This window comes from Heliconius melpomene, chromosome 11 (genome assembly GCF_056956725.1).
Source record: "Heliconius melpomene rosina isolate 202511_hmr_F chromosome 11, ASM5695672v1, whole genome shotgun sequence".
Lineage (NCBI taxonomy): Eukaryota > Metazoa > Arthropoda > Insecta > Lepidoptera > Nymphalidae > Heliconius > Heliconius melpomene.
Window position 1 is genome coordinate 7,246,834 of NC_140399.1, and position 18,978 is coordinate 7,265,811.

The following is an 18,978-nucleotide window of genomic DNA, read 5'->3' on the forward strand; positions in this document are numbered from 1 at the left end:
ACTTAATATTTCTGCTTTCAGGGTGAATACCGCTTTATTATTTATTTTGCTGGTAGCTTTTAATACAAAATTATTGTTTATGCTTTTGTTTCTGTTGTTTAAAGACATAAATAATGTAGATGTTTCATTAATGTTTTCTTCTTTCAACAGATGTTCAAGACGAACAGATTTAATCACGGCCGTCGTTCTGCGATCAATTATACTGTTGGATGTAATGATTGTTTATTTAATGTTTCATTAAAATATGTATTAAGTGTGTATTTATCATTAACACGCATTGTTTTACACTTAAGCGTAATGAATTTGATATAATGATATATAACAGAAGATAGAGGCAAGGGCCAAAGGTTATGGGTTCGATTTCTTCGCTCTAGTAGTAAGGCAAAGCCCTTGAGTTTCGCTATTTAACACGCAATGCCCCCAGAATTCAGGGGAACATAGTGTATTCTTAACACTAGGTTCCCACTGCCTACTCTTCTATCTGTGGAATACAGCGTGAAAATTTTGTTGTTGTTTCTAAATATATTATTATGTATACTATTTTGGCGTGTACGTGTCTTAATTAAGTTTTATTTAGCCAACAGACCCAGTGGAAGATTTAATATTTAAGGAATTACTTAATATTTAAGTGAGAATTCGTAGACTTTAAAATAAATCTTTTGTTAGGTTATAATTTCTATATCCAAAAAAAGAACAAAACAATTAAATATTAAAAAAATATTATCTTATATATGAAAAATAGTTGTATATTACGTTCAACTCTAATAAAAAAGAATTTTACATTTATGCCTCTCATGATTATTATTGAAAATCTCATTCAAAAGTGTAAAATGGTGTGTTAATAAAATTTCACTCGCTTTAATATGAATGCCGTAGTATTTTCATTTACGAAAATGATACTTAAATATATGAAATAAAAGTGTTCTTATATAATAGATTTATTTACTAATGTAGTAGGTACAGTTAGAAAAATATTAAGGACTGTTATTATAAAAAAATTAATGTAGATATTATTGGATATTTCATAATTCAACGGAAAGCGGGGAATAGAATGTCTTAACACTAGGTTCCCTCTGCGTATCCTGCTGTTTGCGGGATAAAGCGTGAAGCTGATATTTCATAATTGTGTTACTATCTGGTTGTATATTAACGATCATTGCTCAGTATTAAGTTAAGGCATTATTTTGCTTATTTATATATTTTATGTAAAATATACGAAATGAGTTGTTTATAAAAGAAAACAAATATTTATTACATTTTATAGTTCTTGTTGAAGAATATTTTAATATATGTTATTAGGTCCAGATTAAATTATTATTTTCAAAATATACAAACAAAATATATAGCACTTAATGTCGATTGTCTATTATAAATTAATTAAACTTTAAATTAAAAAAAATACTAACAACTGATAATATTTCAGAAAATACAAATTTCTCAAAGCTTCGTTTTTTCGTAGAATGATAATTTTCAAAATTACCATTTTTTTATAATGGAATTGAAAAACACCAATAAAATACAAAATAATTCATTAATCAAATTTACTTAAGGAATTAAAATTAGTACTGTTAACTCAATTTGATGTTACATATCACAATTAACAGGAAGTCCACTAGATAATAAATTACTCATATATTGCATAATATAATAAAGAAAAAACAATATTTATATAGAATATTTCTCTTTCTAACAATTTAACTCCTACAGGAGGTAGTAAATTCGATTACTGACGTATTGTAACAGTTTTTTTTTGTATACATTATAGGTGTCGTTTAAACAAAAGTTTTCAGCAGATTAGTATAAAAAATTACAGTTTCCTTAAAAATCAAGAAAAGGCTCATAATTTTATGAAACTTATCATGTATATGATTTTATTCCGTAAATTCGAGTCTTATTTTGTAAAAACTATTATGCCGAATATAACGAAAGATGTGCTTAAAATATGTTTAATAGCCTGAAAATTTCAAACAAGCTAAAACACAGATATTTGAAGGCGTTAAACCACCCTGCCTCAGAAATACGTCTAATATATACACTAAATGACAGAAAACTGCTCCATTGACCGAAAATCTCTGTAAAAATTTTCTTTTACACTAGTGGACATATTACTATTACATAATAATATGTAAAATATAATGTCAGTTAACCTAATGTGGCTCTCTAAGTGATAAAAGATGCCAAAAAAATGTAAATAATAGAGTACCGTTATTCTGTATTTCATTTTATTGTAGTGATATAAAATGTCTGTTTTAGTAATTTAGACATCACAGTTCACAGCACTGCCAATTACGTCAAGTTACAAAGTTACTATATTAGACGTAGATTAGCTTAGAAGGTCTTTTGTTTTCGCTTTATCGTTGAAATGTCAATTTAATATTAACATTGTCAGTGTGGAAGTGGGTTAACAGGATATTTTTTTCAATTATCCTTTTTTTAAAAATTATTCTACCCCTTAGTTTTTTTATATACTTTAAAAAAACGACAGAGAACGAAAGTGGGGAACGGAGTGTCTTAACACTAGGTTCCCTCTGCCTTACCCTGTTGTGTGTGGGATACATCGTGAAGCTGATTGATTGATTGATTGATTTACATAATCTATATATATAAAAGGACTTGTCCTCACTGACTGAGGTAAGACGCGCGCACAGCCGTAACCGCTGTGCGTAGAAACGTGAAATTCGGACAAAAGTTTACTTTCGTAATCTGGACATCCACTAAGACGGGATTTCGAAAAATTTTAACCCTAAAGGGGTGAAATAGGGGTTCAAAGTTTGTATGGAAAAAAAATTAAATCGACACCGATTTTTATAAAATTTGAAATTTAGATTTTTAAAAGTATTTAATTGAATACGTGTTTCATCGTTTTCTAGAATTCTCCCCCTAAGGGTGCAAATAAGGGGTTGAAAGTTTGTATGGAAAAATCTTTAAATCGCCACCGATTCTTATAAAATTTGAAATTTAGACTCTTAAAAATATTTCATTGAACACATGTTTCATGGGTTATTAGAATTCACCCTTAAATACGCAAGCGAAGCTGCGCGCGTCCGCTAGTATAATATAATTGAGGCCAGTCGTGACACAATGGCAGCGTGTGACTATAAACGCCAAAGGTTACGGGTTCGATTTCTATTCGAAGAAATGAAAATATTAGATATTTTCATTTCTTCGATCTGATGTCAATATGGCGTTGAGTATTGTCAGTTTTTAGGTTCCCAGGTTCATTCTCCTACCCCTCTATATACGGGATAGGTACAGCGTTAAGCTACAAAACTATTGACAAAAAATATAATTAGTATAAATATTTACATTATATACTAATAATTATATTAAAAAACATATATTTCACAATATGCTTGTACAATTTTAAGAGTTAAACCACTTTGACACTGGCGTTCTTATTGTTTACTAAAAATATTATGTAGGTATTTTAAATTAAAATTACTTGGTAAAAAATACTTTTTTTTTATTTATGTATAGTAAAGGTGTTATAGTTAAAATTATAAATCAAAAATTGTGTAGATCATTAAAAAATATTTATATTTAATTTTACATGTTTGTTTCTTAGCGTGTTCATCTTGAGAATTGTTGCGAATATTTTTATATTCCATAGTGAATTTTGTTTTATGGCAGAATTCTAAACTTAGTTATGAAAAATGGCAATAGTCTATATCAAATAATATGAAAAAAAGAAAAATTATCTGTTTATCAAAATGGGTGTTTTACGAACATAATTTTTTAATATTTTTACTATTTGGTAATTTTGAAGAGAAAAATAACAAAAAAAAAACGCAACCCTCGTAGTTTTAGCTTTATAGTTTAAATTTAAATGAATTATAGAATATGTATCGTGTTGTTTAACTTGGCCTTAGTCAAAGATTTGACTGCATAGAATTAAACATTGTTATTGTTATTATATTATAAGTTTAAATGTTAAAGTATATAATATTTTAGTTTTTCTTTTTAAATTTTATTGTTACCTAATAATAATATTGTTTGTTAAAATTTAAACCATGCTTATATGTATATGTCTGTCTATATACAACTATTGGGGTCCTAGTTGGAACCCCATAAAGAATTATATAAGTTAGCTTTGTAAATTAATTATTTACTTTTCTGTGATCTGTACGTTTGGTTGTAATTTTCACCACTGTGTAAATAAAGAGTCATTGAATGATCTAAATGTATAAAATATTTTATTTATTCAAACCTTTCCTTTTTACTAGAAGCTATAACAAAACTATTAAGTGACAGTCGTCACCCGTAAATGTCACGTCAATTCAAAATCCCGTTTTTTTCCGTTTTCATAGCATTTTTTCCCATAGTATGAGAACGGCAGTAAAAGAACAGGTTCACGGTGTATCCAGCACACAGCAGGGTAGGCAAAGGGAACCTAGTGCCGTTCTCCACATTCCACTGAATTCTACTACTACTAATAGAATAGAACTACTACTACTATACTATACTACTTCTAATAGAACCGTCGCATTACTGTCACACTCGTGTGCCTCTGAACCTCGATGGTTCCTAAAAAAATGCTTTGAACGTGAATCTCAGAATTCAAATGTGTCTCATCGCAAAAGGCATTTTTACCTTTAAATTCTTATCTCATTTACAAAAGAATTCATTACTGGAATATTTTTAATAATTAACAATTTTGAATTCATCTAGTGTAGGTGTTCTGCCAAAAATGTTAAAGCTAACGACGTATAAAAATTGAACAAAAAACTGGAATGCGCTCTGTGATTTTGCGAGTGTTTTAAATAAAATGCTAACTTTAAATTTTAACGAAATTCTTTAGTTATAATTTTAAAAGATATGATTTGCTAAGTACCAACGATGATTATGAGTTTGATTCCCAATTAAAAGTGAAGAACTGAATGTTCCACTGTTACTTCCCTAACCATGTTATATGCAATTTCTCTTCTTTCTTTTCTTACAAATTAATGACATAAACATTAAACGTTAAATCATGATAGATGCCCCACTAATGAAATAAGCCTCCTTGTGTCAAAAATATACATAAAATCACAATTTTGTGAGCTAAATAAGTTAACTTTTCGTGGAACCTTTTTTTATAGACTATATGGACCTTCCTATATGGACTAAGAGATAGATGCCTTTTATGTTGTGTAAACGAGAAATACAACCAAATCTAAGAGTTCAAATGTCCGATCAAATGTCCACATGTCTCGAGACATATGTAGTTATTAATTATAATAATAATCAGCTTCACGCTATATCACGCATATAGCAGGGTAGGCAGAGGGGACCTGGGAAACTAGTAAAAAGACACTTCCGTGCCTCAACACTAGTGAAGCTCAAAAAACCACTACTTCTTCTGAACCTGCCAAATATTTTTTTTTCTCAAAGAAGCCTTTTTTATTCAATAGCCTTTAATGGACATAACTTAGAAATGATATTACAATTGCAAATTTGAGAAAATTACGTTGATTCGCGCATAATAAAATTTCATTTTGTCGTATCATCCTCTTACATCTTGAAAGCTTTGGAGCATTATCATTTTGCCTTTGAATGTTATAAGGATCAAATGAGGTTGCTAAGGAAACCTTTCAATTTTATATATCAATATTAGTAAATGAAAATTGGTATTATATTTATAGCTGTATTTGTTAATTTTATTTTTATATTATATAATTTATTTTTTAAACATCTTCACGCTTTATCCTGCAAACGGCAGGGTAGCTAGGGGGAGGTATTGCGTGTTAAGATAATGTAAAAAACCATAGAAAATGTAAAGAACCACAGATAATGTAAAGAATTTCCTTTACATGATTGTATTACATGTGTCGTTACTTGCTATCAGACTAGTTTAATATCAGATTTAGTTTCTGTAATAAACATCATAATTTAAAAAACCGTTACTTCAAAGAAATAACAAAATACTAAATGTATTTACTATTTATTAACACACGAAATTTCCATTTTGAAGTTTGCCGAGAAGCAGTCTGCATAGTTATTATTCGAAAACCCCTCTTTTATCCTTTATGTAACTGATAATGGAATTTAAAAAAAAAACACATTTTTCCAAATAAAACCGAACCCTTTAACCAAACGCATTCTGACTCTGTCATATAAAAAATAATAAAATAAAATCTTAACAATATTTAAAAAAAACTATACTAGTCTACTTATACGAATTCACCCTTTGCACACCCGTTTAATCGATTTCGAGTTAGAAAACCTAAAATGCCGTCACAACGTAATGCCGGAAGATAAGTGTTGACCATAATCGCTACATGCATAACAATTAAGCCTAGATGTTCCCTTTAGATGCCTCTTAGATACCTCTTAGATGCCTGTTGAATATTACATGAACGTAAAAGGTTTATTTGACATTTGAAACATCTCAATGAGATAAAATTCAAGTGGGATCGAGTTGGTGCTGTAAAATGAGTATATTTTTAATGAAACAACGAAAAACGAAGGGATTTTGTGTCATAGCACAGTTTTATTAAATGAATAAACCATTTTAATATTAATCAATTCTTCCTTTATGTTTATTTTTATTTTTGTAAATTTTTCATAATTTCATACAATTTAATGAGATAAGCCCGTGGTAGCGCAGGAGCACAAGCTTGCGATTGTAAACGCGATGGTTGTGGGTTCAATTTCCATTCGGAGGAATAAAGTATTGAATATATCCTCGCTCTGGAAACGGTGAAAAGCGCGACATTGATTTCGGCCTCTCAACATACAATGCCTCAAGAATTCGCCAGAAAGTGGAGAACAGAAGTGTCATAATGAATATCTCAACTCTAGGTTCCCAGGGTCCCTATTACCAGGGTACTTTGCTGATATAAAAATATAATATAAAAAAGAGAGAAATAATTTAAATATAGCTGCTTACTTAAAGAAATAGAATTTTATGATTCTTTGCTTTGTTTTATTTTTACTCATTTACAGCATTACTGCAAAGGATGTTAAATAATTATTATCAGTATATTTTATGTCATATTTTAGTCCCAAATAAGATTTAACTGCTTACCTCAAACTGATAAATAATTTAGTTTAGTTAAATAGTGGTGGACTAATTAACTTATTACTGTTGATAACATTACTGCAGTAATGATATCGGTAATCGATTCTGCTATAGTGTGTATGTTAACATACATTTCAAATACATTGGAAGTGGGTTCAATAAAACAGTATCTAGAAAAGACACATTTCTACTAAGTCTTTTTTTATATAAAAGAACTATTTTAATTATTCTATTTATTGATATTAATTTGTATTTGAGACTTAATTTAATACATTAGAAAGTAATTAATTAATTTGAATTTGTTTACACATAAATTTCCTACACCTACACTGACTGATATTATAAGCAAAAAAATATCAAATAGACAATCCTATATCTTATAAAACAAAGTCGCTTTTCGTGTCTGTCTGTTGTTTCTAACTCTTCTTCTTCTAAACCACCCAACGGATTTTGATGCGGTCTTCACCATTAAGTCGAGTGTTTTTCGTAGAAGGTTTATATATAGTTTATTATTTGTACATTCTTATGTAAATTAACATAAATACGATAAATGTGTATAAAGTCCTACCCGTTGAGACACTTTCGCGCATGCGTTGCTCTAATGGTAAGTAATACATGAAAAAAATGTACTGGAGTATTGTTCCTCTTAATAAGATCTACAAAAAAGTCCGCGAAAGATACGAATATGCTCTATATTCGTATCTTTTAAGAATAACGTGTAGTGATCATTTTTCTGTCTAAAAATAATAATTTCAATATATTTTTTATTGTGAGGGATATTTTTCCATAATGGTATTAATCCTTATCCTTTAAAATACTTTATTAATTTTCTACGTTAAACGAAGATAAAATTTGCTTTTTACAATATTTCGAAATTGCAAATAGTTTTACAGAAAAACGCATTTAATTGTTGACACATCCCGCCATTGACACATCAGCTGTATGTTACTCAAGTTTTACTTATCCCTTACTCTCAGCATATAAATAAGTACATTAGTTACGTTGGCCATTTAATGTAGATCAAAACTGTCTTTTACCGTTTTTCATTTTAATAAGTACTTTAGAAGTTGTTATAATATCAAAACATCCTTGCTGCGAAACGGCTCGCCACTCGCCATGCGTCCGCCGCGCCCGCCTGCCTTACACGCATCGGTGGTTCAGTGGTAGAATGCCCGCCTGCCACGCGGGCGGCCCGGGCTCGATTCCCGGCCGATGCATTCTATTTAATTTTCCTCACAGACAGCCACGTAGTGCTTGCTTTTCATCAGGGACAGAATACCCTCTTCAGCATTAACCACAAGCTCGAAAAAAAACCCGCCTGCCTCTATAGCAACGAAGTGTTAGATGCGTTTGCACGTATTGGATAATTGGAGTTGAATGTATTATTTAAGCGCGATATATTTGGATTCATATTTTTTGTAGTAGTTATTAGTAGGTAGGTTTTGGTTTATAATTTCTTCCGTTTAAAAATAGTCATTTAACTATCTAAAAATAGTCATTTAAATATATTTTAATAAGTACTTCAAAAGATTAGTAGCACAGATTTAAAATTACGGTACCTACTAAAAATCCTTGCTGTGTAAAACAATTGGAAAATCCTTATTGAAACCACGAAAATGCGGGTTGCATTAGGGTTTAATTATTTTCACATTATCGTAAGTGCTTTGCAAACATACATTATATGAATATGAATACATTACAACATATATTATATGAATAATCCAGTAGTAAAAGCGGGCGAAGCCGCAAGAGGGTCGCTAGTTTCCATATAAAATTTAAAACTGAATTTACTTTAACAACCACATTCAAATAGTAATTATTGCCCTTCATATATATACGTCTGATTCTCTGTGAAGAACTATAATAGGCATCAAGTTTTTAGTTTAATTTATTATTGTATCTAACAGTTACTACTTTGTTATTTTTATATGTTAGCATTCTTTTGCTATTTTTAATGTTCTTTAACAAATTCGTACCTTGGCTATTGTATTTACATACAACATTTACATACAATAGTCAAATAATTTTTATATATTTTAAATATTCTATTAATTTACATGTTTTTTTTTTAAACTTTTTCGTAGTTGTTTAGTTTTGACTGTGTTATAAAGATTTTTAAAAGTGGTTGTATTAGAGGCTTGCTTACTATTACTTTTTTAAATTTTATTCTAAAATAAAAAATAGAGAAATTTTCAAATATCTACTAAACAAGTAATACATGGAGGACGTCAAGATAGATCCCAGATGTGAGTTAATTTTCCTCATATTAATAGCCTCGTTTTACTTCCAAAAATCACATGTCACGCTGACACCAAAGAAAAATAAGAATGAAAACCCAAACCAGCAAAAGCAGGATAATCACAGTTATTTGACAACGGTCTCGACACCAGTAACAATAGAAGGTCTCATTTCCAAAGGCCACTGCGAGGGACCCAAGTTCAGCAATGTTTATTTTCGTCAGGCCCAACCAGATAGATATATAACATATAAATATTTATGTATGTTTGTCCATCATGTGGGTTTTATTGCGAACCAATAAGGACTAGTTTAGAAGAAATTTTAAAAGTTCCTTTAACTTCATGTGTAATACTCTTTTGGAATTCTAGTCTCGATTCTACCACCAAGCAAATATTAAAGTTTCAGAAGACCTCAGAGTGTTTCTTTGTTCACTCGACTAAATTGAGCTGAGATTTTAAGTAACATGTCTTTTATATATAAGAAGATCTTAAATACGAGTATGTTACTCTAACAGCACTTAATACATTTTTCAAAATTGGATATATATAATTAATTATATTAAATGTATGAGATATACATATAATTTAAAACTTATCACGATGTTCTATTAACCTACCTTCAAAAATTCTGATAATAACTGGAAATAAATTACTAAGACTTTGCACCTATTTTTAAGACATCCTGACCTCCACTTTCAGACCAATTTTTGCGACATTGGTCGTTGAGAAGTGAACTTTGTCTACCGGAGCGAGGACAAGTAAATAATTGGAATATTATCATTGCTCCAAGTGGGCATCGAACCTACTACTACTAACTAAATTACTATATACGATAATTACCTAGAGAATTATAAATAAAGAAACTTATTTTTATGTATTTACTTAATAGTTATTTATTAGATAAAAGTCTAAAAATCTTTGCTTAATTTGGATTCCATATAAATTTTAACAACATTTATAATACTAAAACTAATTTAAAAGTTAAATAAACTTAAATTCAACTTTAAATGTAGCTCTTCGTATAATTAACGAATGTAAAAAAAAATACAAAAGCAAATCGTATGGAAAGTTAACAAAAACCTGACGATGACGTCAAGAGTTGTTATTATGTAGATATTCTTTTTGCCGGCGCGGCGCAAGCGGAACCGACATCTGAATAAATAACCGGTTTTCCAATATAAGTTTAGCTGAGGTTTCTCCATGCATGAAATTTTCCCATCAAATATGTAATATTTATAGAGTACATAACACGTTTGTGTGTTTACTTATTTACTTTCAGATATTATTTAATTATCTTAATCATATGTATAATAATCTACTTTAATCAACAACAATCAGCTTCACGCTATATCCCGCATGAAGCGGGGTAGGCAAAAGGGACCTAATGTTAAATCATTCCGTTTCCCATTTTCCGAATTCTGGAGGCATTTATAGCTGACAGAGCGAAGAATTCGTAAAAAAAATAAATTCTGGGCTCTCTACCATATAATGTAAACGACAACTTAAACTAAATTTCAAAGAAATCCAGAGAAAATTAGGTCAAAAACTCGAAATTTTAACCGCTTAGAAGCGTTATGCAAATACACCACTAATGTTATTGAGAGGGGCAACAAACAGTTGAGCAAACCTTGACAGCGCGCCAACCCTCCGCTAACGACTTATTTGATAAGCCACCCTTAGAATCAAAAGTTAATAGCAATTTAACTACTATTTATTTATTCTTTATTAGAGTAATTTCTTTACTAACATAGTTTAGAAAGCTTCATTATAATGTTCTTCAAGAATTTGTGACACAATTAGTACAAATTCGCTAATATTAATTCTTTTAAACGAAGAATGTTTCGAATTCGGGCAGAAAACGGAGAAGGGAGTGACTAGACACTAAGACATCTCTACCTACTCTTTGGAATACGATGAAGGTGAAAAGTAAGAATATTCGACATAATATACTATTGAGCACAATACCAGGCTGCACACGGGCTTTGCGTAGAGACATCTCATCGCTGTGCGTTCTTTCTTCATCGTATTTATCATGGCGTGTTCTGGAAAACTGTTTTACCTGGTACCTGCTGCTGACCATCTAACTATTTTTTTTTATAAGACAACTTTTCCATATAAGAAAATTGAACTTACTTAAAATCCTCTGCTGCTATTCGGTTACAGTATCCAATAAATATATGAAATAAAGAATATATAATATAATGGAATTATATTAAAAAGTAATTTAAGCCATTCAAATATATATTTAATAGAATGATTCTAAATAGGAAATTGGATTAAGATCGAAGCTCAGTCAGCCAGACTTGTAAAATAAGCCAGCTACGACGCCAAGAATGATTGCTTTCTTATCGACACCGAACAGACGTCCTAAACAAATATTAATCAAATGGAGAACTAATACAGATTTATATTGTATATGTTTTTATTTCATAAAGATTTTAAATAATTGTAAATAGATTTTGTGTATATTCTTAATATAATATCAAGTTCTTTATATTTTTTTTTAGTGTCACAAACATGACACTTCGTTCTCCAATATTGGTCCAAATCCTTACTAGGCCGGAGTAATGAAAATACTTCTTACCCCCGAGTGGTGGACTAACACAATAAAAAAGTTTTTGATACGGTTTTAATTAATCGCATAAAAAAAATATATGTATATTATTTATTTTATGCTTATTATATAGGTAGGTAAAATCTAAGCCAACGAAACCATGATCGGATGACTAGTATATAATTAATATAATTTCAATTGGGTAGAATTATAATACACAACCACAAGGATGTCATCGAAATGGGGTAATTATTTAGAAAAGCCTTCTTATCATTACTCCCAGTTTTATTTTCCTCTGTAAAATACTACCTTTCCCTACAAAATAACTTTATTGCAAGCTGATACGGAGGTTTCAAGTGGCAATATGTACGTAAGACGTATAGAGAATGTGCTCATACGATAAATTAAATCTTAAAACTTCTTTGTTAAATACTAGTAAACTGACGCCTGGCCTGGCCACTGACGCAGTCGCATAACGTCTGCCTATAAGCGGGAAGAGTGTGGGTTCGATCCCAAACGGAGGAATAAATTATTTTCATTTATTTTTGAAAGTGTAACATTGGGTTTCCCCATTCGATATCCAATGTCATTAAAATTGGGTGTAAACTGGGGAACAAAGTGACTTAACATTAGGTTCCTACTCTGCTCTATATATATACACCGTGAAGCTAAGAGAAAGTTTTACAGTGACAGAATTTCACGGAAGAAATTTCCAAAGAACGATATTATTTGGATGGCGCGTCGCTATTACGAAGTTTGAAGTTTTTTCAATGGTTATAAAAAAAGTGTATCCTCAAAACTTTTTTACCTGCATCATGAAATAAGGGAGAAAAAGTTATAATTAAACATTTTCAAGTTGCACTTATCAAGTTTCAAATAAAATTTTAATTAAATCCGACAATAACATGTATGACATGCAAAAGATTAAAATGATGTAAATAAATATAAAAAATTTGTGTACGTATACAGGTTGGAATTGTAAGCACCACTTTAAATGAAACCACAGTTTTAACTACTCTATAAAAGCCTAATATAATTCGGAAAAAAAATAATTCCCAAAAATTAAAAAGTTATTTTTTCAAACAAAATAAATAATAAAATTATCGTTTTAAAATAAAACGCCATTTGTAAAGTATAACATAGGCACGCACACACTTACCTGTCAAATCGGAAACGTCGCACACGTATGTGTGCGTCACACGAAATACAGGTATGGATAAAAATCGTGAAATGAAAAAAAAATCCAACGTCCAAACTGTTGAGGTACCTTGATTAATTTCTTAGGTGTAGGTTTGAAATATATTACCCTATATGCAGTTTCAATAAAAGAAGCGCTGCCTCTTCCACCCTGTATATCATTAAAAGACAACATATTTCTCGAATTCTTATAATATATATAAATCGTTAGTAATACATTTGGATTATTATTTTATGTTATTTATTTATTTATTTCAACATTATTATCATTTTATATTCATTTAATTTAAGTTAATGTTTATACGTACTCAAAAAAAAATATTGGATAAATAATTTTAAAAAATATGAATACAAAACCTAAAGCCAATTTAAAGAGAGTATGTTTTTAATAAGAGATGAAGTCGAGAACTGTTTGGACAAACTGTTTGCCCGAAATCTAAGAGGTACATTTAATTAACTTATTATGCTAAAATAAACAATTATTTATTAAGTATTTAAATTTAATAAGGGATGATTCAATAATTTTATATTTATGTAAACTTATTTTGAAACTCAAAATTTACTTTACTCAGGCAGTACTAGGGGGGTTTTAACCCCCATTTGCTTCGATCTTGATTATTATAAGACATTGTTAATTATTATTATTATCAACAAAATGAAGAATAATTAATATTCTTTGTCTTCTATCGTTCATTCTTTAACAAGTGAAATATTTACATAAATCCTGGTAAATACTATGTATGCTCGAAGAAGCCATTTGCTGAAGATGGCTAGCTATAGAGCTAAAAGTTATAGAAGTTATGCTGCTATGTGATCGTGGATTAACTTAACGGGAAAAGCAGCTTACCGCAGCCTACACAGCGACATATAAAAATATATATCTCTTAGTACTTTGTGTATGCGTTGTCTATATTTAATATAGTTAAATACAAAATAGAGTAAAAACAGATTTTATAAAAAAAAATCAGTGTTAATTAAGAGGCAGTATGTGCGACAGGTTTTGGGTTCTTATCAGTTTTCATGAAGTGAAATTTTTCATATTTTCATTTCCTCGCACTGCTCTTTCGGTGTCTTGTTAGGCGAAGCGTGGTGTTGAGTTCGGTCTTTCAACACGCAATGCCTCTAAAATTTAGAAAATTGGAACCGAAATTCTCTTAATGGAGGATAGATTGCCTTGGATTCTTCTATGGGGGTGGGAGTTAAAGCGTAAAGCTAAAGAGATAAATAAATTTAACAAACAATTATTAACGTTTACTTTAATCAAGGTTGTTCAAGGACTTCAACTAGAGACTTCTTAAAAACACGTCCTGTTGTGAATCACGTATACTTACATACTTCTTAATTATGTATCTGAGATATGGCGTTTCTTATAATTCTCTTCATATTAAACTGTTAAAATCAATACAAATATATTATATACAGGATGCAACTCGATCGAATTTAATTATTTTTCGATCTTATTGCCAAGTTTTATAGATCGATACTTTTTGACTCTTATATGTGATGGAAGATCTATGTGAGCTATATTCAGGAAATTACGAGCGCAGACACATCAGTCGGTCTGTATTTGCGAATTTTGTCCAATAACACTTTTTTTATTAAAAAATAAGAAAAAAATCCATATATTTACTGAACCATGAAAGCCACTACATTAACGTGAGGGTAAAATGGATAGGCCTACCTATGCTACCGTTGATCTGTCGATTGAGTTACATCCTGTATATAATATATTGATTTTAAACTTGCAAGATTTACGACAGATATTTATTACTTAAGTAAATTTAAAATTGTCCACTTTATTACCTACATAATATTTTTATACGAAAAATATTTTTACATACAGGTTAAAATAAAAAATAAATTACTATTTATATTAATAAACATCACGAGAATTCATTTTAATAAGTAATGACGTTAAACATTACACGTGTATGGACAAGGCTATGAGAAAACAGGATTAAACGTTACGGTTGTTGGTTGTACGATTATTGTAAAAACAAGTAAAAAAAATCAAACGTTGAAACGTGTTGAAACTGAACAAGGTCTCGATGAAACAAGAATTATTAATTATTTTTTTTGTATTTTTTAACGTGTTAGTGTATTGTATTGTATTGTATTGTATTGTATTAGCGGAGTGTCTTATCACTTAGGCCCACAGCCTACCCTGTTACAAGTGGGATACGGAATGAAGCTGAAAAAAGATAATTTATGGTTTCAAATCTACTTTTAATTGAGGATTGGCATTAATTAGTTCATAGAGAAAAAGATAATATATTTATATTCTTTTTTATTTCGCCTACATAAAAATAAATTACTTCTACATATAACACAGTTACTTATAACCTACGGCAGACATGACTATATATAAAAAAAATATCTCTCGTCGTAACTTTCACAGGATGGCCAGAGGCGTATTTTGTATATGTTATAAGAAATTAAGCTTAAGCCCGTAATATTGGGATAAATATATATGTTTAAAACTAAATTACTTTACGATATCTATATTACACGTGTTTTATTTAATATTTTTAATGTATGTAGCATTTAAGGAACCAGAGTTCAAAAACATGAAAGAAAATAAGATTTCCTTTGCATTTGTCTGTATAAAAAATACATAAATAAATCACGACTAAAAATAATCATATATATCTAGTTTATAATATTTAATCGATTTTGGCTTCTGGTAATGTAATTGGATAATCTTGGGGCAAACTGGCCTTAATTTCCACTAACAATTCTTTATAAGTGCGGCTCATTTTTGTTTGAACACGTTCTATTAGTTCTGGAAGATCTTCCATCGTTAAGCCTTCAGTTGGCACTGGCTCTAAACATTGTATTATCATATTACCTGTAAAGTACAGATAAAGTGGTAATTTATATAAGATAAATAATATTAAAAGAAGAAGAAGAAGAAGAATTAAGAAATTTTAATTTTATATAAATGCAATAGTACATATATTTTATGAAGTTCTTACCTTTATTGAAAATTTGTTTTTCACTATTTATGAAATAATATGGTGAAAATACAACAGGTATAATTGGTACTTGTGAGGATATTGCAAGAGCGAAGGCGCCTTTCTTGAAAGGTAAAAATTTCGATAAATCGCTGTTCCTCGTGCCTTCAGGAAAAATAAATATTTTTATCTGTAAACGAAAATAGCAGAATTGTTAAACGTGCTGTTATTTTAAAGTAAGTTTTTTTAGGGTTCAGTAGATTAAAACATAGAGACGGAACTCTCATAGAATCATTTTGTTGTTCGTCTGCCAAGACACATACTACTATACTTCCTGTTGAATTCTGAAATTGGTGCAAAAGTCTCAGGAGGCGAGTCCGACTTGCATTTGACCGGTTTTTATTTATAATAACTTAAACATTACATAGATATTATACGAATAATACGCTGTTGAGATAATCATAGATAAACAGTAAATAAGTACGGTCTTACTCGTATATAATAACTCTGTAATAGGTACAACGAAATCAGCTAAATGATATAAAATTGCTTTTAGATGAAATAGACAATACAGTAAATAGCTATATGGAAATTTACAGCCTGGAACCATTTCTGGAACCAAATTCGTCCTACGTCTTGAATGAGATATAAAATAATAAAGAAGTAAAACTTACCTTATTTTTAAAAGCCTTTGCAGCGCTAGTTTCTAATTGATTGTAAGCATCTTTAGGATTTTTTCTGTCAATGAAGATGGAACCACACCAGTACATGCACAACCCACTTGGAAAAATATACATCATTGCCTTTTTACTTACAATAATGCATTTAGACGCCACTTTCCATACATTACTTAAGCCTGTTAACAGATTTTAATTATAAAACAACAGAAGTAAATTAAGAATATATATATATATATTTTAATAAAGAGAGAGAGAGCTTCTAATACATTATTAAAAAAGATTAATTAATCTTAATTAATTAATTAATTAATAATTAATAATTAATAATTTAATTAATCTTTGTTAATCTCTTCTCTTCTCTCTTTAATTAATCTTAATTAATCTTTGAACACGTCTAATTAGACGTGTTCAAATTTATTAGTATTTTTCCTAATTTCTTTTGCATGATTTAAATAATTATTCAGTTACTTAACGAATAGAGCTTAATATTTTTTTTTATTATTTGTTTAATTTGTTATGTATGTTAATTTAAGTAACTAATTACACTTTTTTCGCCGATTTTTTGTGACCTTGGGTTGATTGAACCCAACGTCGCGCTTTGTTTTAATCAGAACGAGAAAACAAAATATTAAATAATTTATTTCCCAGAGTGGAAATCGAATTCTCAACAAAACGCAGTAGCACTTGCTAGTTATCTTGCTAGCTAGTATTTAAAACCCTGCATTTGTACATATTTTTTTACTTTTTTATCGCACATAGCAGGGTAGGCAGATGGAACCTAGTGTTAAGACACTCCGTTCCCTTTAAGACATTTCCAGTCCCCACTTTCCTTCAAAATCTGGGGGCATTGAAATATTATTCTTCATTTCCTCATGTAGGAATCAAACTCCCAATCTATCGTAATTACATTAGCACGATTGTTCCCCTACGCCATATTTGTTATTTATTGATATATACATATATGGAAATATTAAAAATAAACAGAAAAATTAATATGTAAGAATATTAAGAAGATTACCTAAAATATCAACAGAGGACTGATGGTTCCCCACAATGACAGCACCTCTGTCTTCGGAGAGAACACCACCGTTGCGTAAATGCCACTTTATGCCAATTACGTGTGTTACTAAATTCATTCCCATACATACAACACTGAGAAATAAATTGTTCAAATAAGGGCCTAGTAATAAATTTGTTTTTTTTAATCACAATATGGCGATACATTGTAATTTAAAAAAAAACATACCACTAAACCATCAAAAGTAATTTTCTATGAACCATAAAATATATTTTTTAGTTACCCACACGTAATAGGGCAGGCAGAGAGAACCTGGGAGCCTCGTGTTAAGACACTCGTTCCCATTTTCTGCCGAATTCTCGTGGCATTGGGTCTTAAAAATTGGAAATCAACGCAGCCTCGTTACTAAACCGAGGAAATGAAAATATTAAATATTTAATTTTCCCGACAACAGTCGAGTTAACAGTCACACGTTTGTACTCTTGCGCCATTACGGCCTCTATCGATTTAATGTCATAAAAAGAAATAAATACATAAAAGAAAGTTATTCGGTTGTGAATACAATCTCTGAATTATATTATTATTTTATTATTTATTATAACTATTATAACAACAATTATAACTTACATTATTTGTTTAATACTGTACTGATTATAATTTATTAAATAATTAAAGTATACGATCGACTGTCAACATAAAATGATAAAATCTATAAATCTACGATTTAAAGTGGCTTCCAATTAAACAAATTTAATTAAATTGAAATATATATTTGTTTATAATTTTCATACTTACGCTCCATTTCTAGGGTTTTTTTGTCGAAACAAGAAAAATGGTAACAGAATTAAACACCAACACATCGTCCAAGCATAAAATATCCAAAACTTATATTGAAATCTTAAATATTTAAAACATTTTTTAAAAAAATCCCTACATACATATATTGCACTAGCAGGCACGAAAACATAAAATAAAAAATTCCACATTTTTTTTAATTAACACACAAAACTCGACTGTACTTCTATTTCGTTTCTGCAATACTAAATACAAACAAAACTTCCTTTCAAACAATTCTTACATTGATGTGTGTGACCTTACATAAAAAACCGTAGTACCTACTCGTAAATAATATATTAATAACTAACGCCCCCGCGCGGCTTCGCTTGAACTATACAAATATTTATCGTAGTAGCGAAGTGTATTTAAGCATAAAATATTAATTATTTTAGTATGGTTATCTCTACTACGATGCACTTAGTAAATCGTAATTTAAGTCTTTTGGGATTAATTATTTTAAAAACAAGAATTGTCTCACATCACATCTATTTAGCTAGCCTA

At 29.7% G+C, this 18,978-nt stretch overlaps 2 protein-coding genes across 3 annotated transcripts in view; one reads left to right on the top strand and one right to left on the bottom strand.

Moving 5' to 3' along the window:
* Positions 1-4,189, top strand: part of GABA-B-R1 (gamma-aminobutyric acid type B receptor subunit 1) — a 160,992-nt gene extending 156,803 nt beyond the window's left edge. For both annotated transcript variants that reach the window (XR_014878399.1, XM_085192452.1), the window contains exon 16: positions 151-4,189. Coding sequence is in view for 1 of the 2 variants with exons in the window: in XM_085192452.1 (XP_085048578.1) it covers positions 151-173 (23 nt within the window). In the remaining variant the exon portion in view is untranslated. The remainder of the gene's footprint in view (positions 1-150) is intronic.
* An 11,071-nt stretch (positions 4,190-15,260) lies between these two features.
* Positions 15,261-18,690, bottom strand: LOC146534656 (1-acyl-sn-glycerol-3-phosphate acyltransferase alpha-like). The gene is made up of 5 exons (XM_085193377.1): positions 18,436-18,690; positions 17,641-17,774; positions 16,617-16,798; positions 15,964-16,132; positions 15,261-15,836 (listed from the first exon to the last, which is right to left on the bottom strand). The coding sequence occupies exons 1-5, from the start codon at positions 18,624-18,626 to the stop codon at positions 15,652-15,654; spliced, it is 861 nt and encodes a 286-aa protein (XP_085049503.1). The 5' UTR covers positions 18,627-18,690; the 3' UTR covers positions 15,261-15,651.
* Between the last annotated feature and the right edge of the window lie 288 nt (positions 18,691-18,978).

Coding starts and splice junctions, on each gene's coding strand:
- LOC146534656 (XM_085193377.1), bottom strand. CDS start 18,626: ATGTGGAATTTTTTATTTTATGTTTTCGTGCCTGCTAGTGCAATATAT. Junction 17,775..18,435: donor AAAAACCCTAGAAATGGAGC/GTAAGTATGAAA, acceptor TTTATTTCTCAG/TGTTGTATGTATGGGAATGA. Junction 16,133..16,616: donor CAAAGGCTTTTAAAAATAAG/GTAAGTTTTACT, acceptor TTTCGTTTACAG/ATAAAAATATTTATTTTTCC.